This window comes from Plectropomus leopardus, chromosome 3 (genome assembly GCF_026936395.1).
Source record: "Plectropomus leopardus strain MGB_pleo_1.0 chromosome 3, ASM2693639v1, whole genome shotgun sequence".
Classification (NCBI taxonomy): Eukaryota; Metazoa; Chordata; class Actinopteri; order Perciformes; family Serranidae; genus Plectropomus; species Plectropomus leopardus.
The window spans coordinates 9,571,404-9,599,379 of NC_142178.1; the positions used below are offsets into that span (position 1 = coordinate 9,571,404).

Sequence of the window (27,976 nt, forward strand, 5' to 3'; positions counted from 1 at the left end):
AACATTTATTTACAAAAAGGACAAAGAAATGGTACAAACACAAAAGGCTGGGTCTTGGTGCAAGGAGTCAGACAGAGTGTAAGCAGAGCATGCAGCCACAGATATAAGCTCAGCCCACAGCTTCACACAGCTGCTCACAATCAGCCTTTAATTAGTCACTGATCACTAGTGAGCTGCATCTAAACCACAGAGAGCCGGCACACATATACACACGAGTGAAGCATGACGGGAAACGTGAAATACATAATGTCATCTGGCTTGATGTCTTGAAGAAATGAGCAGTTGAAGAAGAAATAACCCCCAAACCCAAGAAAAAAAAAAGAAGTCACAAGAAAATTCTCTGAAAATGTATGACAAGAAAGGAAAGTAAACAAACAAGGATGTGACCTGAATAAAGTGCTTAAAAAGTATAATATTGGGTATAGTAAAGTATTCTTTTACACAATTCTACACATTTAATCATGATAATTCTAAATATATTCCTCTAAACATTTTGCCTTGCTTTTTAGATTTTTTTTCTTGCAATTTGCAGGACATTTCTTGCCAAGTTTTTATTGCCCCCATTATAAAAACTAAATCTAACCAATTTGCTCAGGGTCCAAAGGTTAAATAATTGTGAAAGCTAAGTCAGTTAAATATCCCACAAATGCCCCTTCATACATACACATACAGTGTTCATGCCTGCACGTCTTGCGAGCATAAACAAATGGAGCTGGTATAAAAGCAAAGATGAATCTTTACCGAAGTGTGCGAAGAACTGCAGCAAATCAAGTGAAAAATGTAACTCAGTCAAGCATGTGTGGTAATTGCAATTTATTTTGGTAAATAAATACAAAACAGAGACATCTGAACATGAAAATAACATTATTTGGACAGTTATGGTGTTCTCTACCTCCTCAGTTGTTTACAAAAAATTCAGACTGAAAAGTTTTACTGTAGGTAATCTCAGAGCTATAATGAGCACCTTCTGCTATAACAGGCATTGTTAGGACGCCTTGGCAGGGGTCCTTTGAAGGCCTGCAGTTACACACAAGCACAAGTGTGTAATTATAGCAGCTACTTTTGACAGTTTAACTTAAGAAAACAGATTGCCAAATTAACAGTTATGCTGCCATACAATGTGCTCATTATAAACAGACACACAATTCCCAATAAGCACACACACACACACACACACACACACACACACACACACACACGCACGTGCACGCACACACACATGCACACACACACACGCACTCAGACACACACACTTAATAAAACCATAGCAATGTCATCTTTATATAACCCACTGTGTACCCTCCTACTAATCTAACCTGCCTGCAGTGTCATTTTGAACTGAGCAGAACCAAAGCAAGTTGTGAGCCAAACACACCGACTGTATGCTGTTAGATTTCACACACACTTCTCTGCTGCGCTACATTCCTGCTTTAGACCAGGCAACTACTCATGTTCCTACAAGGCAGGCTCAGGCAGCTTCACATTGTTCACACAATTTAAACATAATGATAATGCAGTATACACTGTGTAAAGAAACCTATATACTGTACAAAACTATACAAAACCTCAGAGGTCTTACCTCTGTGTTACACACTGGTCTGTGCCACTGGTTTCCTAAAGTCAGCATGTGGAAAGGATGGTGAACTGAAGCAGGAAATAAAAGGACAGGACAGATGGATAAAACAACTGATGCTAAACAACTCTTACAAAACATTAGTTTTTGAGAGAAAGTGAGTAAATACACAGTGCCGGACCTACCATATTTTGCGCCCTGGGCAAGCTCCCACCGGCGGCCACCCCACCCACCAAAAGAAAAAAACGAAAATAAAATCCTTTTAAATTTATTGAATTTGTTACAAACAAGAAAAGGAGCTAAATAGAAATCAACACAAATAAAAACGTTACCTCCAATCAATAGTTATAAATATCAAACAAAGAAAGGTCAAGGTAGACTATGTGCAAAATTGCAAATTTTATTATTATTATTATTTATTATTTTTTTTTTTGCAGTGTGCTCCAGATTCAATTTCCCTTAATCTAAAGCTCTCCTTATACACTCAACTCCACTAAACCATTAAAGGGATGGTTCAGATTTTTTTGAAGTGGGGTTGTATGAGGAACTCCACATACAGTATATTACATACAGCAGATGTCAGTTGGTATGCCCTCAGTTCGGAGAAGCAGGCTGTAAATCTTACATGGAAGCTAAACAACAAAAACTATTATAGCCACCTAAAAAACAGTCCTACCTAAATAATATTAAGAACAGTTTAAGTGTAAGCTATATTTAGAATATTTTCCAATGCTTTACTTTATGACAGACAGGAACCTTTTTTTTTCTTCTTTTATTTTTATTTTTTTGGCTTCTTCAAAGTCACAAAATAACATAAAGTAACTAACTGATCAGCTCCTTTGTTCAGGGAGCAAAAATTGATGTTTTTTCTCAGTGGAGTCTGATGGCTTTGGCAGATGGTGAACTGAATCCATTCACAGCTTCCCTGTCTGAGCGTGCTCTCTGATAGAAGTCCTGAAAGTCCTGAAAATAGTCTCATTATAGCATACACTGACATTGCTTTTTTTAGGTGGCTAAAATGTTTTGTTGCCGACCCTTGTCCACAGCATCACATTTTACCTAGCTTCAGTGTCAGACTCCTGCCTGCTTCTCCAAACTGGGAGCATGCTGACTGATAGTTACTGTATGTAATACACTGATTATGGATGAATGCTCCATACAAACCCACTTCAAAAAACCTTAACTGTCCCTTTAATTCTGTATCTTAGCATCACTTTTCCCTCATGTCTTTTTTTTTTTTTTTTGGGGTACAGGCATGGGGAAGTTGGGGGAGTTTGGTGCGCTCCCTCTGGGTGGCACCCTATGCGGCTGCCTTTGTTGCGTATAGGAAGATTAGCTACATCTAAATACATTGGTATTTAGATGTAGGTAATTTAAAGAGAAAATAATAACAGTAATGAAAGCGTTAAAGGTGGTATGGGAAAAAGAAAACGTGACATTTACACAAACTAACACTAACAAGGAACTCCACGTGGGAATAGGCAGTAAGCCAAATGATAAAACCTTCCAAGTATTCCACAGCATGGATGTAAAACCTACAGAAACACACACACACACACACACACACACACACACACACACACACACACACACACACACACACACACACACACACACACACACGAATAGCAAGTAGATAAAAGATATTTGGAAAGTTGATGGAAATCTAGTTCAGTTCACCTCAGGGATGAATTAACTGATGCCCCCAAAAGAAACGTGGTATCACAAGCACAGCTCTAGCATGTATAAATCTCTCTTCTTTCACTTCACACAATATACACCAAGAGACTAAACCCACAATCCCCTAAAACAAATAAGATACAACACAGTCTACTGGACGCCGGGTCGGTTCATCTGTGCTATAATTTACAAAGGTGCTTTCCTCTTTGATTACGTCTCTTGTTATTTTCGAGGACAGAAATAAAAATCTGTACCATAATACTAGACGGTACCTGATTACATAAAGGTCTTTGTTTTTAAATCTTGTCCCTTTTTTTCCATTGTATTGTCCTGAGTGTTGCAAAATGGTCTGTTGAGGACAATCCACCGGTGACTGGAATTTTCTTCAATCCCCAAACCAAAGTGTTTTGTCAAGTCATCACCAGCCAACAGTCTTTAGAGTCACTGTTGGGTCTTTGTGGAAAACAGGACAGGGAAATAGGACACAGTATTGCTTCAACAGCTCTGGCTTTGGCGATTCTTTCACACCTGAAAGAAAAAGGAGGCCATCTTGGAGGAAAAACAGGGCAGAACAGGACAGAAAGACATGTTTCCATGTCCTATTGGTCCTTAGCGGATGACAGCTTTCTGCCATGCTTGCCGTGTGCGCGTGTTGCTGTTCTGCCTCCTGTGATTGGTGGAGCGTCAGACCTGCGTGGATTTGACTCGTCTGAGAGGATGTCGTCCAGCGGGGTGGGCGGGGCAGGGCGGGGGGCATTCGGTGGGCAGGTCTAGACTGCGCTGGTGAGGCAACGCCGTGAGGGGAGGAGCACATCGGGAGGGGCGGGGGACGGGATTGGCTGATGGTCATGTGATCTCAGAATACGGTAGCCCTGGAGCCTAACGGGAGGGAAAAGGACAGAGAGGAGGTTAGGGGAGATAGAGACGCAGGGAAGCATAAAACATTACAAAACGTGAGAAGTTCAAACAGGGAACAGAGTGGATAAACTTTACTTGACTGACACAGTAGGAGACAATAATGCGAAATGATGTCTGGAGATAGAGCGTACACAACAGAGATATCAGACAGAACGATGCATAAATCTAGACACAAAGAAACAACCAAGGCTATCAGTGAGGACATAAAAGACTCAAAGACAGCCCCATACACATTTAAAAACAAGAATGAAGGTCTACAGCCGTGCTAGGCGCTCTGTGTGGCTGTAATTTAGTACAGTGGTGCTTTGAGCTTAACGGGACAGTTCTCCCTAAAATTTAAAGCACATATTTTCCCCTCATACCTGTTGTGCTATTTATCAGCCCAGATTGTTTTGGTGTGAGTTGCTGGGTGTTGGAGTGTCGGCTGTAGAGATGTCTGCCTTCTCGCTCATATAATGCAACTGGATGGCATTCGACTCAAAGCGCCAAAAATTATACATTTAAAAAACTTAACAGCAATGTCTCTTTAAAGAAATCCTGACCCGTTTACTCAAGATAATCCACAGACCTTATTGTGAGCAGTTTCATATATACAAAAGTATGCGCACCAACTGCATCATCACGCAGAAGGAAGGGTGGATCTGCAGCTAGCTCACCTAGCATCATTAAGCAAGGTGATGGTACATATCAGCTGAGAGAGACACCACGAACGTTCACATCTCGCACTGTCTCGAACACAAGCTGTTATCCATGAGTAGATGCACGCTCCCCTCTGTGAGGTGATACAGTTCAAAGAAAATAGTGCTGTGGGTTATCTTGAGGAAACATGATTTCTGGAAAGAAACATAGCTGCTGAGTTTTTCATTTTTTTTTGTTTGTATAGCTGAGGCTGATGGGAATGTAGTTTTCATAGAAAAAATCCATTGGGCAAATTCAAATTCGACCTGATGATGGAGCTAGATTCAAAGTTAAAGGATCACCAAAGCTAATAATAAATCGTCCTGTGAGAAGCATGAATGTGTGTACCTGTCGAAATGTTTTATCCAAAACAAAAATGTGAACTTTATAGTGGCATTAGGGTAAAAGTCGGTTGGATTCATCCTATGGGGAACATGAGTATCCAATTACTGTTGAGATATTTCACTCTGGACCAAAGTAGTGGACTGACTGATCGACATTCCCAGAGCCAGACTGCTAATAAGTATTTGCTCACCTAAAAATACTTTTTAGTTAAAAATCAAACTATTTTATCAGAATTTTTCATAATGTTTTCCCCCACCCTTACCTGGAGGCCACTTAACTTTTCGAGTGGACTCTCCACACGGGGCAGAGTGAGGAGAGGAAGCCCGATCGGGGGCTCTGTGCGCTGTGGAGGTGGAGGAGTCGCCACCGCTCTCTGTGTTTGCTGGAAATTGTTGATCACACATGACACCTGATGGAGAGCACAGAAAAGGAGGTAAAAGAAAAAGGAAGGCAGAGATTCGCTTCACTGCACTGCAGAGATGGACGATTTTCTGGTGCGTAAAATGCCTGGAGTGCACATGGGAACAGATACTGAAGAGGACACTTAAAGTACAAGAGGGGGAGACAGAGATAAAAGAAAGAGGGAGAAAGAATGAAATATGGGAGGAGGCAAGGAAAGAAAGGGTCGAAGCACAGGGAGCACTTTGATCTTTAACGTTAACCGCAACCCTAGAAGTATTTCCAGAAAATTGATTCAGCCCAAGAGGTCCTGAGACCAAATGACACAATTTCAATGTGCCAAATAAAGATTCAGATCAGTCCATTCAAATTCATAGGTGAGAAAGAGTGTGAGAGTCCTCGACCGCCCAGGCAGCACGGCTCTTTCAAACTCGCCTTAATCATCAGTTCATCCTCCCACCATCTCTCCTGCACCCACATCACACCGACACAGCTCTCTATCTGCATCCTTGGCTAATGCAATCCTTCCCTTCGCTCTTCATCATACTATCCTGCCATACAAGGGCAACAAGCAGGAACTTACTACATATTTTGCCCAAGGGCTCACTTTATGCTGTTTTACCATCAAAAGAATGTTAGCATGTAAAAGTTCCTTGTAAAATCCTGATTGACTTTTCCATAGCTGTTATCCCAAATTGAAAAATATCAATTTAACTGAAGCAACATCATTGGTTAGTTGAAATTAAGTAGAGAGAATAAAACCCCTGCTAAACTCCTGCTAAAGCTAACTAGTTGCTAAAGCTAACTAGCTTGCAGAGATTTCAGTGAAATTCATGCCATTTAAATTGCAAATGAATGTTTATTATTCTATATACTCATAAATATAAATATTAACATTAGACAGAAAGGCAGACACCTAGCTAAACAGATACTTACTACTATGAACTACTTATTTTTATTATTATAACTTATTATATTTTTGCAATTATTTTAATCATATTAAATATTATTTTTCTTTGTTAAATTTTTCACTTTTTATCTATTTATTCATAATTATTTGTGTGTTTATAAATATTCATACACACCACAGTTACTGGGAGTAATGTTACTTTCTACAAAGAGACAATGTTTTGTTATTCTTGCTATCAGATGGTTGGGGTCCCTCTTTTAGCCCCATGAGCTGATTTAATACTTTAGTAATTTTTGTGTTTCAAATAAAAGATTAATGATAATAAAAAAAAAACCCAACAACATCAAATGAATTAAAATGGACTAGAATGGTGACAGAACACATTTGTCTTGTAGATAACCGTGTTTTCCCCTCACTTTCCCTGAAGATGATAGACAGGGAGGGTGCAGAATTTGAGGTATTATGCATTATCTCTATGGCACAGTACAACAATCGAACTCAAATTTTGTGTCGTCATTGCTTCTTCTGTAGTTACTGCTTCTCACCTTTGCAGGGCAGCATTCTTTCCTCTACCCCTTTCCATTCATCTATTACTGCAGTGTCTCCCCCTCCTCCTTCCTTTTTTGATCCCTGAAACTCCATCCATCTCATCTTTCCACCCATCTTTCCCTCCCAATATCCGCCTCCCTTCCTCATCTCCTTCTCACCAGGAAGGCAGCGATGGCCCCTCCGGTGACGAACCCAGCCAGGACATCGTTCCAGTGGTTTCTGTGCTCAGTCACCCTCACCACCCCCACCAGCACGGCCAGAGACAGCAGCACCAGGCACAAGGTGGGCTTGGTCAGACGGGTCCCTTTGGTCCGGAACACCAGGGTCACGTACATCTGGAGGACAGAAATATATTTAAAATTAAAACAATGTGAGCTACTGTTGAATCTACAGGTCTTCAGTCAGCCGTCTGAGATCATTCAAATGCTGCTACAGCTTGAATAACTTAGTGGGTTGAATAGCATGAATGATCCACGAGAGGACGCACTCTGCAGTGATTTCAGAGCAGCTGAAGGATTTGATGAGGTACAAAAGAAAGCACCATAAACACTGCCATGTTTGGTGTAATGCTTCTGAAAAACTGACAGGAACATAGCACGCTGTAATTAAAAAGAGAACAAAGGCTCCATGCAGCAGCACTTTGAGCATAATCAATTAGTTCTACTGATGTAATAATAGAGACCCAAATGCACACGTTTTACCCCGAGAAAGGAGGTCATTGTGTTAAGATCAGGTGACGACTACCACAGAGGGAGATTTCATTGTAAAAGTCAGTATGCGCATGAAAGCATATGCTTGTTTCAAGATGTAAGAGGTTTCATCCTTCATTGGAAGAATTTCATTTCTCTCCTCTCTCACTATTTCTCTCTCTTTATCTTTTGCCAGATACTGGCATGTATTTTATTTCGCTCATTGTCAGACTCTATTTTAGACTCTCTTTTAAATAAGTCTGTCTTCCATTTTTGGATTGCTCTGCAGTGCAGGCAGTTTTGAAATAACAACTTTCTCTGCAGGATTCTGCAGGTGTATTGTTCTCTAAGTCCACTTAAATTACAAAACGATCATATTGCATTGTGGGATTTTTGACATTTTATTTTTAGGCTTTTATTTTGGCCTCTATTACAGAGGACAGTTTCAGTGTGAAAGGGAGAAAGAGAGGGAATGGCATACAGCGAAGGGCTGAGGGTGGGATCAAACCCACGGCTGCTGTGGAAACGACATAGCCTTTGTGCATTGGGTGCCCACTATACCAGGTGATACCAGCTGGTAGGTGCCCCTATTTATGATTTTTTTTTTAAACTAAATATTTTATTCTAAGATATATAACATCTGGTAGAGTATTTTTTTAAAATACTGTTTTTAGGGCTTTTGCCTTTTTTTTAATAGGACAGATATTAACCTGAAAGGGGAAGAGAGAAGGGCAGCAAAGGACCAAGCCCGAAACCAAACCTGTGGCTGCTGCGGCGAGGATGCAGCCTCTGCACATGGGGCACCCGCTCTACCAACTTAGCTACTGGGTGCCCCTGACCCAATAAAATTTTGAGCAAATCAAAAGTATGCCTAGTGGCCCACTTGTGTCCACCACAACAGTCAGGCATGTACATACACAACATCATCATATCCCACAACATCCCAGGTGTATATCCTGTCACCTTTTGCACCCCAAAAGTTCCCTACCACTGTGTAGATGGCTGAATAAAAGCTGAGCGCTGCGTCTTTGGAAGGGAAGGATTTGCGGGCAGACACCACCAGGTACGGGTTTCCTGTGCAGGCTCGGCGCTCTGCGATGTACTGCAGCGGAGACTGGCAGCCCAGAGCTGTGTAGTTTGGCCTGCAGGCGGACAGGAAGTGAGGCGTCTGGTTTCCTGTCACCACCTGACCTGCATTGGCAAAGATGGTGGTGGTGAAGAGGCCGAAGGAGTAGACACCTGTGTAACAAAACAGAGGCCAATTAGAAAAACAAATAGGGTGTGTGTTGGTAAATTTAAATAAGTGAATCAGTGAGACTGGAAACAGGCACCTAAATGGGAGTTAAATGATTACGCTGACTGCAAACTGTGTGGGAGTAAAAGTCCAGACAGACATAGCCTTTTAAGCTTCACAACTCCAGTCCAGCACTTTGAAAGGTCCATAACTTGGATAAATACAGAGATGATGAAAATGATCACAGGACATCAACAGAACAGAGGAAAGGGCAAATTAGTCCACAGGAGACCCAAAGTAAGGACAAGGGCTCTTTCTGGCCTTTAGATAGAGGAGTGCTGGTGTAAGTCTAAATGAGCCTTGGTCCCAGAGCACAGAGGCTCTATTTAGTCAAAGCTCTGATCTTGAGCACTATGACTGACCCAGAAAGCGTACGATCCTCCGGAGGAGAGGGTTGAAATAACAGCAGTCGGCGGTCACTATGGTCTTCTCCTGAGCTCCCTCCGTCTTCACAAAGAAACTGGTCACTTCCCCAATCAGAATCTGGGACAGAGGGAGAGAAACCACAAACATTTCTTTTTTTAGGCAAACAGAAAGCTAAAACTGCATGCTTAGGGATTGATCAGTTTCACTGAATATTCTGTCAGTTTAATATGGTGCGCAGCAAATTTATTCATGATCGTCCCTCCCCTCAGCCTTGCAATGATTACATTTTTCCTTGGCCAGTCTGCCTTTTACTTCTCTCACCATTTGGCTGATTTTGTGCCGCTTTAGTAAATCCCAACATTAACACCTCCCATTCACTCTCATCAGTTTGTCGACCTCAGTGTCTCATAGACCTTCTATCTCTCCATTTCTCTTTTTTTTCTGTGCACATTTACTGCAGTTTCATAAAAACATGACTACACTTTGATTAATAATGTCATGCAGGTCGATACCCTTAAAAGCGAACATTGGCTTTGCCAGACGCTGTAAATCAAACACATCTTTCACAATATATTTGAAATGTATGAATGTTTTACCCTGCCCTGATCACACTTCAATAAAACTTCCATTATATTTTTACTATCATGGCCCTAACACATTTTGAACACCCATTTAAAGAGCACACACCCCGAGCCGCTGGCAGCCGTTTGAAAAGCACTTTTAAGAATTTAAAAACCGAGTCAAATCAGCAGGACATTGATCTCCTCTGACAGGGGAATGAATCAACTAAACACCCGGTAAAACGCTCTCCCGGACACCGTTACACCCTGCATACTGAACCTGTCTGATCAGGGGACCCCTGCTGACAGAAGCACGGATAGATGTAGGTTACATGCTCATGCAATATTCATGGCCAGGAGCGTGGGACGATGCTAATGCATCAAAGCTCACGGTGCACTCGGTGTGACAGATGAAGGCTGAGGTTTACACTAGCACTGATGTTATGGACTCAGAACTACCGACGGGAGGTTCAGAGAGAGTTGTGGGGACTCGCGTGTCAACATAAATTATGTCGTTGGTGTATGACTTGACCTGAGTGCTGTGAAGCTGTGCAGCCCTGAAGTCATGTGTGTTGGTGAAAGAGGTTTAGACGTCATTTCAAGACGTAATGGCTGTGTGCTTATTTTTGCCTCTCACCCTCAAGCTTTCGCATAAATTTACAGTGAAGGCCTCAGAACACCAAGTGCATATTTTTTCCAAAATTGTTGCACTTAAAAAAAAACAAACTTCAGATCGTGTCAATCACATTTTCCCATTGACTCTGAAACTTTTTTTTTTGCGTTTCTTGGATCCGACAAAAGCCTTTAGAGAGCTGTCTGACCGAGAAGCAGTGAAGAAAATAAGGCATAACCTGTGGGACGCATCCACAATAGGAGAGAGGAACAGGGCGCACAGTATCATTTCATAACTCAGATAGCTTACAACAGGTCAGACATCATTACTCAGGTGGATGATAATGATAAGGAGGAAGATATAAAAGAGGATGAGGGCCACACATGGACAGAGTGACCATGTGGAGACAGAGAGAGTGGGACAGCTCAGACCCTTCAGGTAACCATGGTGCTAAATGTGAGACGTGGGAAGCATATGTGTCTTTCCATTTTGCCTGGTATTAAGATTTACAACGAGTAAATAAAAAGCAGAGTCAGTGTGCAACGTTTCTGTAATTGTATTTTTTGTGTGATCATGGTTTAAAATAATGCATGAAAAATATGGACTTGGTTAGCAAGGGCCTCATGCCTCAATTCCACACATTGATTTCTCTCTGAGTTTTGGTATATTAAACGGAATACATTTGGGTTCAATGTAAGGAAGTGTATTTCTTTCTAAATGGATGGAAAAAACCCGACAGAAATAGCTGAAAAGTTAATTTTGAGTGTTTTCCACTGTCCAGTCATGTGGAATATGCACATGGAGCAGTGCAGTGGACAAAACAGGACATGTATTGTGACAATTAAGTGAGGCTGTTAGGTGTGTTGCCAGTTTTGTGAATATTCTGTTAAAAGCTGTTTGATCCACCATGCACGTAGGCCTACTCTACACGATTCGCAGCGAATGTGCCACTACTACTGTTAGCTCAACATGCCGTCCAACTTTTCACTTAGTAAATAATGTATAAACCTGTATGACATTCATCAGTCTGGTTACTAATTCCTTTATATGCTAACTCCCTGTGGAACAGTGCATAAGATCTGTCGGAAATCTGCCACAAAAGTTGATTTTTTTTCAATGTACTTGAGGCAAATTCTGCAGCAAAAAGTACGGCAGTTTGCAAACACATCAGAGATCACAGAGGTTCTCTTTGGAACGAATGCACTTTCAGTTGGCGAGTGTTAACATTTACTACATGTTTTTGTACTCCAGAAAGTCTTACATACGCACTGGATAATTGGCTTTCACAGATTTCTTTTGTGTGTGTGTATACACAGTGGAAAACCGAACCTTCTCAGTTATTAACTAAACAGAGTTTGTTGGGTTTACTGTCATTATGCTAAGTGATGTAAGCACACTTGACGTCTTTGCTAGATGGAGGAGCAGCAGTTGTCCTTGCAGTCCCTGACATGTTGGAAAAACAGCAGCCCAGGGCAAATGTGACAGAAGCAGACCATCACATGACATTGTCGACCATTTGAAGGAGACAACACATTAGTGGTTGATAACCCAACCTAGCCCACACTAACTGCAGTCACCATTTCCTGTTTTATTTTGGTACTCACCTGAGGTGTAGACTCAAGAAACATGACTTGGACTGGAGTCAGACTTGTGTCACACATTTAATGACTTTAGACTCTTTAATAACTTGACTTGGACTTTTAAGACCGATAACTTGTGACTTCAGTTGAGCCTTTTGACTTGAAGTACTCAACACCTCCCCCTAGCCCAAAGATGAAAGAGTATGTTATTGAAATAGTGTGCAGTAAATATATTAATTTTTCTTCATTTCAATAGCATTAATGCTATTCATTTCCTGGAAGTCAACTCTTAATTCCCCAGATCCACTTTGTTTGAACCAATCAGACAGCAACCAATCAATGACCAACTACGTTTGGTTATTGAAAGTCAGTTGGAAAAAATAATGCAATAGACACATAAGCCTACACGTACTCTGTGGTGATTAAAAAAATAAAATTCAGTATGCAAAATGTATGTGTCAAAAATTTCTGATAGAGACGCAGTAACTACCGACTTTGTTTCAACATGCAAAGTTGTACAAAGATTAGTATGTCAAGGCTAATATTAACATAGTTAGAAAGCTATTGCTTTGCAAAAATTGGCTTGCATTTTTACAAACTTGTTATAACAAATTCTAATTTTCAGGCATTTATTTTTTTTGTAAAAAAAAAATACATGATTACTTTGTTGTTAAAACAGCAATATACATTTCATGAATTGTGACTTCTTAAGGACTCAAAATTCAAGGTTTAGGACTAATGACTTGTCAGTCTTGACTTGGGACTTAAGTGCAAAAACTTGAGAGTTACTGACGACTTCCAAAATAATGACTTGGTCCCATCTCTGGTACTTATCTTTGTCTCTCGTTTCATAAACTTCACTCCCCGCCCTGTGTTTACCGTCTGTGTGATTACCTACCCCGCCCGGATCAGCTCCACCTGTCCCTCATTCCCCCTGCCTCCCCCGTGTAAATAGTCTGTGTGATTCTCTTTGTTGTGCCACTTCTTCTTCACTACCCCAGTGTTATTTTACTGAGTTTATTCCTAATGTTATGAGACAGTTCTTCTGTACCTTTGACTAAGATCTTGCCTAGTGTTTTTTGAATAACTTCACATATGTTTTTGGACTGTTACCTCTGTATCAAACCCAATTTTTCTCAAGACTTTAACTTTTATCCTACCTCTGTGAGATGTACATTTGAGTCCTTTCTCTCTTGGTTGCCAATACAGCATGATACAACCTTTCCATTTTGGCTATGTGCATGAGCCAAATTTGACAGTGGGCTTTATAAGTTAAAAAAAAAAAGAGAATGATTCTATGTGACACACTAAAAATTTAACTGATAAAGCACAACAAACCCTCCAAAGAAAAATACCAGAAAAGGGAAAAAAATGTACAAATGTTCTTCAGAAAATGTCATGCTAGATAAAAATCTGCTTGAATATTCTCCTCGCCGAGCACACAAGTTTGACTACGCTTCATTTATTTCTGCAGGGAGGTTTGTGTGTAGGGTCAGACATAAATCAGTGTATTGCTACAGCTGATGGAGGGTTGGTTTCTTGCTGCAGCAGGAACCTTGGCAGCGCTGGTGGACAGCAAAGATTAGACAGCTGGGTCATGTGTAGCACATTTTTACCTCCAGGCTGCACCCACTGCTCATAATGAAAACTACTCTGTACTCCCACCAGTGGAACAAAAAAGACTTAAAGAGATGAATTGGAATCAGATTTTGATGTATGTTTTTGCTATGTGGTAAACGGAGTTCATTATGCTAAAATGAGTATACAACAGCATGGTTTCTGGGAGAGATCTGTGTTCATTCATCGTCTCCTGCAACGTCTCCTGCAGAGAGTGGGGTGATACCTATAGTGCGAACTTCCTGTTATGCAACAGAGACAGACTTAGTTCGTGATGGCCATATATAAAGCAGGTACTATATATAAATAGCTCTGCTTATCTCAGTTAGTGTGTACAGTTCAGTGGGCTGATGAAACCTGCAGAGCTCTTTAATGGGTCTGCCTGTGCTAATAGAAGTATCGTCTCAATGAGTCTCATTGAAAAAACAACACTGCAAAAAGCAGGTCTTGTAACACTCAGGACTCAGACTTTCACTGCTGCTGTTTCAGAGCTTTGTGCTGCTGGAAACAAAAAAACTTTTATTTCTTCGGACTGGATTTAGGTAAAATTGAATCTGTGGGTTGTGCCGGAACACATGTAGTGAGGTGATTATATACTCTGGAAACAAGACCAAGAAAAGGTTCAGACACTGTGAAGAATGTATCATCGCTGTATCTGTACAACCGAAAACTGTGTGGACAAACTTTAACATAAGACTGACGTGTGCTCTCATCTTGGCTCATGTTAAAACTCTGCAGAAACTGTTACTGTCCTGATGTATTTCTGGGAGATGCTCTTGTGAAGTGAGTGTGGGGGAGACGAAGAGGAAGAAGAGTGGAGGAGACAGCAGCGACTGATGGTAGTCAGCTAGCAGCAAAAGGGCAGAAGGCATGAGAGAATTGCAAATGGTGTTGTTGGCAATTAATCAGCATGAAACTGAGATTACGGATGAAAGAAAAGAGGCTGATTGCGGCATAATTAAAACTATCAAAAGGCTCATTCTAAACTTCCTAAACTGACTTCAGCAGCCGACTATGCAGCAGCGGCAGGAACAAGTTTAAGTGGTGTGCATTACATCAGGAACATGCATACAGTTAATGAGCTTTAGAGTTACAGCTATAGTAATCTCAGAAAGGAAGACATTTATGCAGGGTGGCAGGATGTGTAAATGACACAGCTGCTGCAGCCACGGACCTAATTAACACCCACATGTACTAATTAGCTGCTGTACATGAACATCCAATGGCTAAAACATAAATACAGTGATGTTAAAAACGGAATCAAAGAAAGGGAATAAATAGCAATATCTACATTTGATGACTGGAACAAATTTTTTAGAGTTCATTAACTAAACCAAGGCAGAACAGTTTCATCCAAATCTCTATGAAACATTAAAGCTGTAGTAGGTAATTTTTATGAAGATAACTTTTTGCCATATTTGCTAAAACTGTCATTACATCCAGAAACATGAGACAGATAGTCAGTAAAAAAAACAACAACAACAAAACAAAACATGTTCCTCTGTCTCCTCATAGTGCTTCCAATAGCATTTGCAAAAATCAACTACCTGTGACAACACAGTCTCACTCATCAAATACCAATGCTTGGGATGCTTTAGGTACCCTTCCAGCATCAGTTTTGGATATGCAGGGATGGTGCGTCTATTTGCTTTTGTTACATGCATAGCGTCTCTTCAAAATACACTCCTGTTCTCACAGAAAATGTGCAACTTCTGCTCATTAAATGCACTTAGAACATTGGTAAAAAAACTGTTTTAGGCAACAAAAGTACATGGATAGGTTTAAAGAAAACATAATTGCTTAAAATAACTAGGTATGTTACTAACATTATGTTAGTATACATCATGCAGCATCTCATTAGTGTAGCATGCAACATATACAAACATGCTGTGTTGTTATTCGAAATAAAAAAAAAACTCAATTGACTTTTGGTTTCACATGCAAAATGAACTGTGATCTCCTGAGTGGAAGTCCAGAGTTTGTCTGACCCATACACCATCCCTCCCACAGGCTCTATGACTTCTGATCAAGTGGTTGGCAGTGAGACCTGGTTGCACATGGACAAAAACAATCAGAGCTGAGGAATCTCTGTCAATCACAGCTTGAAAACTGTGGTCAAACTGTCAAACTATGCAGTGCAGATTAAATAAGAATTGAGAATCTGTTACTGGATTGCCTATTTCTTGCCTCAAACTTTTTCAGAAACGTATTTTAGTGTACTATGTGGCTCTACAAAGAGAAAGTTTGTGACCCAGCCACCATGTTTAGCCAAAACCATGCATCACCCACTGACTAGAGCAACCTTCTCATTTTGCACCACTTTTACCGCAGTTCACATGCAGTGATTGACATGATTGACAGCTGCGTTTGAGACTTTTTGGCTCTGACTGGTTGCCATTAGAAGCACTATGAGGAGGCAGAGGAACGTGATTTTTTCCCAAAGACTATCTTTCTCATGTAGTACCGCATGGATGTAGTGGCAACAAATATAAGTTATTTTCATAAAAGTTGAAACTACAGCTTTCAATGTAAAGTGTGGGCTGAGGATGAAACTGCCCAATCTCTCGTCTTTGCTTGTTACAAGATTGTCAGGTTGCACAGTGACAATAAAATATTTTCAAGAACAAGCTGACTTTCATGCTTTTCACTACATATTTTGGATTCAACAGCGTGGAGCCTGAGTTCCTTGATGATTCCTTGAAGGCAACATCAAACCAAAAGAATAAAACTCAAGAGAGACTGAAGGGCATGTGGGAACACAGAGAGAGAGGCGTTTGTAATGTGCATATCTGAACATTACTTAATAATATAGAATTTCCTGGTGTTGGCCCTGACTTGTTGAAACATGCATTTGAGGTTTTGCATTGAAATGAATAATTCATTTGGTTTTAGAGCTCGTGTTGTATCATATAAAGCTACAGATAATAACATCGGGCACTGAATCATCTAGTTATTTGCTCTCTGGCATGGTCTCCCGCTGTGATGGCCGGTGAAGTCTAAGCCCCCATTAGGGGAAGAAGTTGCCATATCCACTCCTTTACCATTCGCTCAATTACTTTTTTTCCCTACTACTCCCAAGCTAATGTGTTCACATCAGCATTTGATGGTGATGGGCTCCCGCTGAGTTGTTATATGCAACATTTCTCCCATAGCCATGTATTTAAAAGTATCTCATGTCAATACTAATCCTTTTTCGTACTGATCTCACTAAAAGGTTACTTCCTGCTGCTCTAATTTAATCACAATAAAAAGTCTGTGATAAAAAAGAAATATAAAATGTATTGATAGCACTGGGCTTTGAAGTAACCTCCGTTCTCTCCAGCAGCTTGTGAATTCAGAAATCTCTGTGCAGTGATCAATATTCATGCAAAAAATACACAAAGGCTACAATTGTTTGGTCTTTCACTAAATGCAAAGCTTGCAGATGATAACAGATGTTTTCATGGGTGCTCTGCACATTATTTGATGTCTAAGTGCCTGTCAGGATTGGAAGCTCACAAGTTTTCATGTTCAGCCGCTGGAGTTCTCTACGAAACCACTGCCATGCACTCATGATGTTCATACACGCTTCTATATGTCCCTTTTCATAGTGAAGTTTAACAAAAATCAAAAGCATCTATGGAATGTGATCTCTATTAGTATACTTTTTAAATTGAACTGGTGAACATAGTGATGCATTTAGCAGCTAAAGTGAGAGATATTTGCCCTCAGAATTGGTGAAGACCAAAACAGAGCTAAAAGGAGAATTTTGGAGTTACGTTCATCAGGTGGGCAGAAACATGACTGCAAATGAATGCTAATAAATAGGCAACTATTAAAAGTTACAGTTTACCCCATATTCTTCCTCTCACCTGTAGAGCTGTTCTTCAGTCTACATTGTTTTGGTGTCCGAGTGTCGGAGAAATGTGTATCTACTCATGAACGAGAATCTCTAATTGAATGACACTTGCACTGTCATGAGCTGGGGCATGATGTCGGTGGACCAAAATGCAGGCAACGGCACAAAGAAGATAAAGACTTGATTAATTTTAGTTATTTTTAAGAAAAGATGTAAAAAAAAAAGCAGTGATCTATCATTCTGAGAGGTATAGAGGTTTTTTTAAACCGACATGGCTCAGTTCAACATTTTGTTTCAAAACAAAACTCCTTGTCTCGTCTCTGAGATGATTTTGACATCAGTTGATTTGCAACCAGTACTCTTCATAGTGATGTTTGTTCAAACAGAGAGAAGTCTCATCTGTCACTGGCTTTAAATGAATGCCTCTGTCTGAATGCAGACAGATAAAAGGGTGTGCCCATGTCCTAGCCTCTGTCACTGAAGGAATGTTTAAAATATAAAAACATAAATATAAAAAAATTCTTCTGATTAATTTATAATCAGAATTTTTGTGTTGTGCAGGAACACAGGAGGGAAAAAACTGTAAATTGAAAGCTAAAAACCCCAAATCTTTTTGAATAATAAGCTGACTAAGTGAAAACAAAGACAGACCTACAAATAAAGGCAACATGAGTCATACACTTAAACAAGTTTGCTCTAAAGTCAGAAGAAATCAGGACACAGCAGACTGTGACAGCAAGATATAAACATAAACGGAGTCTTTTTCGGCTGATCTGTATCGTTAGCTAGCTCAACAGTGCTAAGTGAGCTCAGGAGACGCACACTTCTGTGCAGTGATACAGTTGTACAATACAGTGTAATTCAGTAGAAAGAAAATAGTTCCTACATGAAACTGCTCACAACAATGTCTGTGGATTGTCATGACTAACTGGGTCATGATTTTTGGAAAGAGACGTTTCTGTTGAGTTTTTCAAATATATGTATATATTGTTTTTGGCACTTTGAGTGCCACAAGCTGAGTGCTATCTAGTTGTGTTACATTGGAGAGAAGGCATACTACTGCCGTTATCACACCAAAACAATCTAGACTGATATAAAGCACTTTTCCTGTGAACCCTCCCCCTCACCATAACAGTTTTGGTGGCCAAAGAAATGCATTAATGCAGGTGTAATGCAGTGCAATGTGCCATCTACACTGTTTTGTTTTTTTTTAAAAATACATCAATGTCAGTTTTGGTTATGTTAATTTTGAGGCATCAAATACAACATTAATACCATTATGTTGGCTGATATTGTAGCAGGGGGGCTTATACCAACATAGCATCTCTCTCTCTCTCTCTCTCTCTCTCTCTCTATATATATATATATATATATATATGTATATATACATATATATACACACACACACACACACACATACATATAAAAGATACAGTTTAAATTGTTTTGTTGTTTTGGGACAATTTATGGCATTAAGACAGAGTAATCACAGAGTGAAAACTATACTGAAAATCATAAAATGTGCTGTAATGGTATATATTTAATAAAAAAGTAACTATTTTCTATCACAGAGTGAAAACTGTATCGAAAGTCAAACATCACATTAAGATGCCGCCTTGCTAGGTCAAAATTATTAATGTAAAAATTATGAAGTAATTGTGGCCAGGACCTAATAAGGATAAATGAATGAAAAATAAAAATGAAAAAAGATACCAAGCAGTGTGGCTCGCTGGGTGCCTGCTTTTGTTAAGACTACAGTTTCATTTCATCAGACCTTTTCTCAAACTGCAGGGGACATGAGCAACAATAACTGCCATTTCACATTTACAAGACAGCACCTGCAGTCCATAAATGTCATTATCTTTCTGTCAGTGTTTTCTAAATTGAAATTCAATGCATCAAATTTGGCAACGAGCAAAGACAGATCTATAGCATACAAAAAAATGGTCATATGCAATAATAAAAAGTTAACAAGAAAAACAAGGTTTGAGGTTGTGAGCATGTGTGAGACACTGAAGAATTATTCAGAGACACAAGAATCCGTAAAAAAAATTGGGGAGAGATTGGAAAACAAGTCACAATTTTGAGGAAGGAGATGAGATGGGCCGATATTCAGTGACCCTGAAACACAAAACACAACAGATTTCCTCTGCTTCTAGAGTAATAGGCAGCCTCTAATGGAGGGGAGGATGGTAATTTGAGAGTATTTTTGCGGTTCAGAGTAGTGCAGATGGGGACTGTCTGTGTGCCAGCATGTAGCCCGCACTGCTGGAATATACTCGCCTGCCCATGCTGAGTTGTTTGCTGCCATTCCTTTGTATTTCATTAAACCACATCATTCAGACTGCGGATATTACTTTTAAAACATTGTATTGTCTAACTTTTGTCACAACAAAAACCCAAAATAACCACCTCATGGTTGCATACCTTAACAAACCAGGCAATTTGTAGTTGCAGTGTTTGTCCAGACACATATGAAGCCATGAAAGTAGAAAATGCTTCAGATATGGATGTTGCTAGAAAAGAAGCGACTTACTTTAAACATGGATGCTTCACTCACAATTTCTAACCGGGCAGCACAGAAGATTCATACAGATGCTTTGATTGCTAAATTCGAATCAGTTCATTCTTGAGTACAAGTAGACATTTGTGCCAAATTCGAAAAAAAATCCCTCAAGGCGTTCTTGAGATACTGCATTCATGAGAATGAGACAGGAACAAGGTCACAGTGACCTTGACCCCTCACCAACCAAATTCTAATCACGTTCTTGTTGAATCCAAATGAATGTTTGTAATAAATTTTAAGAAATTTCCTTAGGATATTTTTGAGACATCCCATTCCCGAGAGTAGGACATATGGACAACTCAAAAACACACTGCTTGATACAACCTGTATTTCCATTAATTGGTAGCCACCTCTAGCGGCTGCATTAATTTAGGTGGGAGCAAAAGAGGAATCCAGATGACACGACACAAAGCCCGCATGAGGAGGAGATTGGGGCAGATGGCCAGGTCAAACAAATACAGGACATTCACCAAGGACATTGCTGTTTGTGTCCCATGTTAAACTAAGAGTCAACATTACCTTATTTTAGCTACAGTTAGTTAACACACATAATGCACTTAACTTGTATCACATATGTAACATACTTCTCTTGAGTTATGTATGTGAACTAAGTTACATACAAACATACTCATGTTTACCCCAAGGTTTTTGGAAACCTAACCGTGTAGTTTTGCTATCTTCATCTTAGTAAAGTAGTAAAATTGCAACCTTGCCAAAACGTGAGTATATGCACCTGCACTGGCACTCTCCATATACGTTGTTCTGGGAGACCCAATTGGCAGACTACCCCTTCTGTTGTTTAGGTATATGGACGTGCTGCAAAAAACCATCATTGAAGCCACTTGTTTCCATCTAAATAAATGTAAATCTGTAGTTTTCTGTAGCTGACTTTCATCCCTCTGGTGCTTCTCTCCCCTTAGTTAATTAAATGTCAGTTATACCACGGGATACTGGAATTAAATCAACATATAACTAACAATAATGCAGCTGTCTCTCCTTTCAAACAAGAGCTTTTTAGAAAATAGTTACTTAAAATGGGTTGTGATCCCAGTTGTCTTTAAATTCCCTGATAAAAACAAACAAAAAAAAACATTAGTCACCAGATTGTGAATTAAATCACTGAAAAGTTAAATGTTTCTGGCTGACATGAGGATACTTAGGGAAATAAAAATGCATCCAATTTCCAAAAATGAGAAGACAAAGTGCTGTGATAGTATCGCAGCAGCCAGAGAAATATGTTTTCCCAACATCCGAGGCAGGTATGAGAGGCATGCCTCAAGTTTGAGTGGAAGGTAAAGTTTTATACTCTGCTGGAAATCAACTGGAACCAAGGTGAAAATCACTTGGCAGCCAATTAGTTTTGAGCAGATGTTGACTGTGTTCTAGAGGCAATCTATGTTTTCCGGGCCGCATTTATTTTACCCTCGAATAGTCAGAGGGATGAAGAAAGATCTCGGCTAGTCAGAGGAGATGGTGTGATTAAGATACAGGCAGGTGTTTGTGTGTATACACCTGAGGAGAGAGAGAGGAGACAAAGAGATGATGGAGAACAGAAAATGAGGTGGGAGAGAAAATGGAGGAGTTGATGAAAATGACAAAAAAAAAGTAGAATAAGAAAAAGGGCACAGAACAAGTGACACAAACTGCCTCAGAGAGCCGAGATCACTCATTTGTTGAGAAAGTCGACGCACATGCTTATGCACAAACTTGTGTGTGCATAAGCAGTTAGTGAGAGGTTTTTTTTGCCAAGACGCCAGCAACTCTGGAGTTTCTCCAACTCTGACAACCGTATAGATAAGTTGAAAGGATGAGGGGTGGCACAGAAGAAGAAGAAACGAGCATGAACGCGTTTCTGGGAGAGTGATGGGAAAAACTCCAGAGTCTGAGCGCAACTTAATTGGCTTTCTTTGATTTTCTACCGATTGTAACACGGTGACAGTTGATTGTATGCTCTTTTTGCTGTTTCACTCCAAACAAGTGTGTGTATGTGTGTGTGTGTGTGTGTGTATGTGTGTGTGTGTAGATGATGAAGTGTGCAGTCTTGCTTGACAAAAGATGACATCAAGGATCAAAAGGAGAAAACAGTAAAAAAGGAAAAAGATGAAAAGGTGATAGTAACATACAAGGGCACATCAGGAGAACTACAGTCGGTTGAAAACCTCATTTTCCAAGAATGCGCAGTGAGACAATAAGCTCGACTGTATGGACAGAAACTGTAAAAGGGTGGAATTTTTCTTTTTTACTATAGATGTATCCTGGATGTTCATTCAAGCATCACTTTAAATGTATAGCTCCTCCACAAAGAAAAACACAAGTGGCTTCTTAAAAAGACATCAAATCAAACACAAGGACATATTCAAGTTTACCTAGCACTGGGATGTATACGGGTGAAACAGACAAACATGAAGATAAAACACACCGTGTGCTGTGAGTAATACTAACCGCAATGGAAATAGGAACAAGTGACGCACCATTAAAAACCGTTTTGATGTTGCATATGAAAAGCAGCTTTGACTTAAGGGGACACTTCACTCATAAATCAAAAATACATCTTTTTCCTCCTACCTGTTGTGCTACTAAGCAGTCTAGATAGTTTTGGTGTGAGTTGCTGAGTGTTGGAGATATCGGTTGTGGAGATGTCTGCTTTCTTTGAATATAATAGAACTAGATGTCACTTGGTTTGTGGTACTCAAAGCGCCAAAAAATACATTTTCAGTGTCATGTAGAAACTAGGGACTACCAAATCCTGATCCGATACTTCTATTTCTCAAGCTAATACAGCTGCACAGTGCTTACTTTAAGTGCATTCAAGTTACTAAAATCAATCAAATGTACATGCTTGACAATTGAGAAGCACTACAATGCCTTAAGAAGAAAAATCCCTGCATACCAGCTGTTCCTTTATGTTTATTTATTTAAATGTTTTAAGTTAACAAAGTATAAAACAACACCCTCCCTTCAGTCTTTTAAGGTCTTGTGGCTGTCTTCAGTGAATTTCTATCCTACAGCGTTTGTTGCTTTAGTGCAGCCTTTTGTTACTGGAATAAACTGTATTCCATTGAGTGTTTCCTTACGTCATCTGTACATGATCTATAATATATATATATTTGCCTCCTCTTATTTGCCTTATTTTGGGGCTTTTGTTGCACTTACAGTGGCGTGATGAGTATTACAGACCACTATCTGTCTCTCCTCCACTGGCAGAAAAACACCATGAGCCAGAGACGACAGTAAAGTGCAAGAGAGACTCGTACCGAACTAAAATACGTGCTCCTAACTTTGATAAAATAACATAATAAAAACTGCGTTTTGCTGACATTTCTATCTGGCGGGTGCCTCAATTGGCCCCGATACTTTGAGATTGGATCGGTACATTCCTTGTAGGAACTATTTTGTTCTGAAACTACAACTACAACAGTAACACCCTGTAGAAGGAAGCATGCATCTACTCATGGACAAGAGGCTCGTGACAGTACGAAATGTAAACCGTTGCCAGCTCCCTCATTTACTTCTGCATAGTGATAGGGTTGGCGGGTGTAGTTTGGTAGAGAGAAAATAGTTCCTACATGAAATTGCTCACAACAATGTCTGTGGAGTGGGGTAAAAAAATTGGGCATGCTTGTATAATGAACCGAAATGAATGTCATCTGTCTATTTCTGTAAAATCAAATAAAACACCAATAAAATAAAATAAAATAAAATGCTTTGAGCACCACAAGCCAGTGCCATGTAGTTCCATTATACTGGAGAAAAGGCAGACATCTCTACAGATATCTCCAACACATATGTGTTTGGAATCTATTAAAATCAACGGCTTGGGGATATTGTGAGAAAACTCAATTTAGCCATGCATTTACACCATGAACTGCTGCAAGGTGAATCACATCTGACGCAGTGTTAAATTCTTATGTGTTTTCATGTGTGTCATGTCTTATGCACCTTCTAAAAATGACAAAAATGCTGACTGAAAGCAGCTCTATTCATTGTGAAAAGAAAAATGCATAAACCTTCATTAGGATTACACCATGTCTACATAAAGCTTCTGCAAATATCACATGATATTTGTTGACATTGCGAGCCCAGTGCTCTACTTTAAACACACACACACACGTACGCAGGCAGCCTTCTCACACACCGCCGATGGTAACCATGACAATTTAGCTGCTTCAGCTTCATCATCACCCACACTCTCTCCATCCATATCCTTTTCTCTGTCTCACCCTGCTTTTATTCTGTGTTTAGTTCATGGCCCAGCAGCTTTTCCAGGTCTTTGTAGAGGAGAAACTAGGCTACAGAAACATTTCCCTTTTTTCACTGTTCATTTCTCAATGTTTTTTCTTTCTTGATTCCAATATAAAATGTCCTTTCTTTCCTGCTTGTGCACTCTCTTTGTACTTATTAAGGTTTGTAGCATGACCCCGTTAGTCCTCTCCTCTCCCTGCTTTTTCTCTATTTTTTCATGTCTCTTTGCATTTTCCTCTTTTTACTTGACTCTCTCCCTCTCTATCCTTACTCCGTCTCTCTCTCCGCCTCCTCATATTCTTCTCTTCCTACTATAAAGTTCCTTTCGATCTGCCTCTTTGTCAGAAGAAACAGAGGGATCCTAGATCAGTGTGGGAAGAGACCTTGCAGCTAATCTACCACAGTGTGAGTGTGAGTGTATTGCTGGATTAGGGTTCTCATCTCTGGGCTTGAGCATTTCTTACAGGCTATCTCAGTGGGAGCGGATGGCTGGTCAGGCGTATCAACATGGGGCTACATGGCCTGCTGTCTTCATCTCTCAATCCTCTATCCAGTGTGATTGGCAGTGACAGGATCAAGCCGTGATTATCCCTTATTATCCTTGCCCTTTTTTCACTGCTACGTCTCATAAGCACGACTGCTGACGCGCTGATCTGTCTTTCTGCCCCTCTCTCTGTCTCTGTCTCTCCTTTGCACATATAAACACACTCATGAAGACATGAACAGTGCAAGGATGGACAGGCACACAGATGGTGATGGTCAATGGCAGAACAGATTATACCAAATATGGCATTTTAGTTAGGACGGGTATTAAATTAGCTTATAATATTAGTACATTGCTGCCAGCAATCATGAGTCACATTTTCAAAGTTCTCATTTAAGAAACTTCTGTCATAGTCAACAAGAACAACTTAAAACCTGACATAGTTAGTTTATAGTTAGTTCCATTAGTTTTGCTCACAGACTGTATATAAAGATGGACGATGCATCCCCACTTAGGTCCCATACACTTAAGTGAGGCTAAAATATCTGAGATGCGGGCGCTGCCATCTTGCACTCCTGATGTCACTGAGAGCCGGAGTCTGCCCAATAACAATGTCTGCGGTGGGGGAGTTCCCGCCAAAACACCCGTCCAACCAACTGCGAACTGCTCCATTGAATAGGAGCACATGGATTGGCTGTTGCAGCTGTCAATCATGGCGGAAAATCCCCTTTTTGCATAATTCAATAACTTATTAAAACCGAACTAATAAAAACACTCATTTGAACAAACATCAGAGAGATGAGAAGTACCTTCAATGACAGAAACCGTCTTTGGGAAAAATTTATTTGGCGTGTTCTTTAAGTTTTTAGTTTAGCTGATTCACTAACATGGAGGGGCAAGCTTTATAACCTATACTGCAGTCAGTCATCAGGGGGCAAGCAAGATTGAAAAGCTACGCCTTGGGAGAACTGTCATGTTGTCCGTCTTTATATACAATTGATGGTTTTGCCTGTTTCCTGTCACTAACCTCAGTTTCAGACCCTGCCATTCCCTCACCCTTGTTCTTAGCTCTTCCCGCTGTTCCCCAGTCATCTGATCTTCCCTTGTCCACAGTTCACACCTGCACCTCATTCCCATCATCTGCATCTGTACGAGCCACTTTCTCTCTGCTACTTGTCCCTTTTGTCTTGTTTTGAGTACCTTATCAAACTTCCCGACTGTACTTTTACTTTGATTTTAATTCAACCAGTCCCACCCCTTTGTTGTTAGCTGTTGCTACTCTGTCAAGCTGTCAGAGCTAGCATGGAGCCCACACTGTCACTAACTGCACTCTCTAAATATCTATTATTGAATTTTACTGAAAAATGAAAGAGCGCCGATAGAATAATACACTATATGCATTTTAAGGATATATCTAGGATTTCAAATTGACTCAGCAATGAATAAAGGTTAAAAAGATAGTTAAAAAATAATAAAAAAATCTTCATTTAGCATTTATACCAGTGCACCTTCCATAGCTGGTACAGAGGTGCTAGTTAATGCTATATCAGCTACGGTTAGGGACGCAGGTTGTTGCAACCATCTAATTGGACTTACTTAAACGTAAATCTCTTGTCAACCTCTCCAGGTGGTGAGTATCAGTATAGTATCAGTATCATGTGCCTCAGACACAGTGTTAAACCAAGACTAGCTTGGAATCCATAATATCAGCCTGAAAATGAAGAAAGTCTGAAAAGATCGCATTAGAGTATATGGACCACATTAAACACATCATAGGATGTAATTATATTTGTGCACGAAACACAGCTAAGTTACTTCACTAGCTGGTAATGATTGCGAAAGACAAGCGATGTAGTTCATAGAGAAGTTCAAACAAAACCAAATGGTAATATGATGAACTCTGAGTTTCTTGATTCGCAAAATTATCTTTTAAATTGACAGACATCATACATGTATTTCATGGCACCATTTAAAAAGGATCTAAATTATTTGACTCTCAGTGTTGACTGCAGTACATATTTCTTTTGAAATAAGGTCCCATGGGGGACACAGGAAGAGAGGGACTCTGTGAAGACGAGTTGTCATGTCCTTAGGATTGTTGTAGTCTGTTTTCTGTATTATTTTGTTTCTTTGCCCTTTTGTCTTTTCCCACCTGTTTTCCTTCATACCTGTATTTCATTAGTTGATTAGTCCCTTGTGTATTTACTTTGCATGCTTTCTTTTTGCCAGCTGTCAGATCATCTGCATTTGCTGCCGTTGTCCCTCGCGCCATCCCGGCTTGTTCCTTGTTTAGTTTTTGTGTTTTTTTCCTTGTACTCAGATTTTGTTTTAGCCTGTTTCTTCAGTTTTTGTTGCCTGCCTGTTTTTGTTCTCACCAGCTTTGACATAAAAGCTCGCCTTTTGTTCAATCATCCTGCCTGCCTCGTGTTCTGCACTTGAGTCCCCCTCTTTGAGCTTTTAACGGTGACAGGAACGCCGTTGATGCATTTTTCAGAGATCAACAAGTCGATCAAAAGCAGTTATGGCCTGTCCTGTTTCAAATATTTCAGCAGAGGAAGTACCTTTTATCTTTAAATTCTGATGGCAAAAACGCCAACACTCATTTTCACATATTGACGTGGCGGCATCACAGCTCATCTGTGCACGCTGCAGTCTGTTTACATCATGAAGGATCGTCCTAAGGCTTAACAATACACAAACCAAGGGCCAATTTGCATATGGGCATTGGACATTTGTGTGTGTAAGAAATTTGTCTGTGTGCGTGTGTACACTTTCTCAGCTTGTGCAATAACATACAAGGCCGATGACAATTGCAATCAACTTGAAAATGTCAGAGGAAAAAGGATGATTGCAGGAGTGCCGCTTGAGATTTCCTGTTTTCAACATCTATGCCGACGCTTCCTTCGGTCTTTCTTCACGCTGCGTACATGGCATTGTGCGATTGTACGTCTGTGCATGTTGGCATGCGCGTGCGCACATTTCTTTTGGGTTGCTCGTCAAAGATGACAACTCTGATTACAATAACAAAAGAAGGTAAATATAGAATAGAGAAAGGCGAAAATGAGAACAGGAAAG

General features: G+C 40.0%; 1 protein-coding gene across 4 annotated transcripts in view; it reads right to left on the minus strand.

Annotated features, from left to right (window-relative positions):
• Positions 1–793: 793 nt before the first annotated feature.
• LOC121942335 (phospholipid phosphatase-related protein type 5) overlaps positions 794–27,976 on the minus strand; it is a 72,162-nt gene continuing 44,979 nt past the window's right edge. For 3 of the 4 annotated variants that reach the window (XM_088075534.1, XM_088075535.1, XM_042485514.2), the window contains 5 exons: positions 9,398–9,518; positions 8,730–8,980; positions 7,211–7,387; positions 5,473–5,603; positions 794–4,132 (listed from right to left, as the gene is read on the minus strand). In XM_088075534.1, the coding sequence (XP_087931660.1) occupies positions 4,024–4,132; positions 5,473–5,603; positions 7,211–7,387; positions 8,730–8,980; positions 9,398–9,518 (789 nt within the window). In that variant the 3' untranslated portion in view covers positions 794–4,023. Of the gene's footprint in view, positions 4,133–5,456; positions 5,604–7,210; positions 7,388–8,729; positions 8,981–9,397; positions 9,519–27,976 lie in introns of all 4 variants that reach the window. The other variant, XM_088075536.1, reaches the window with a different exon arrangement.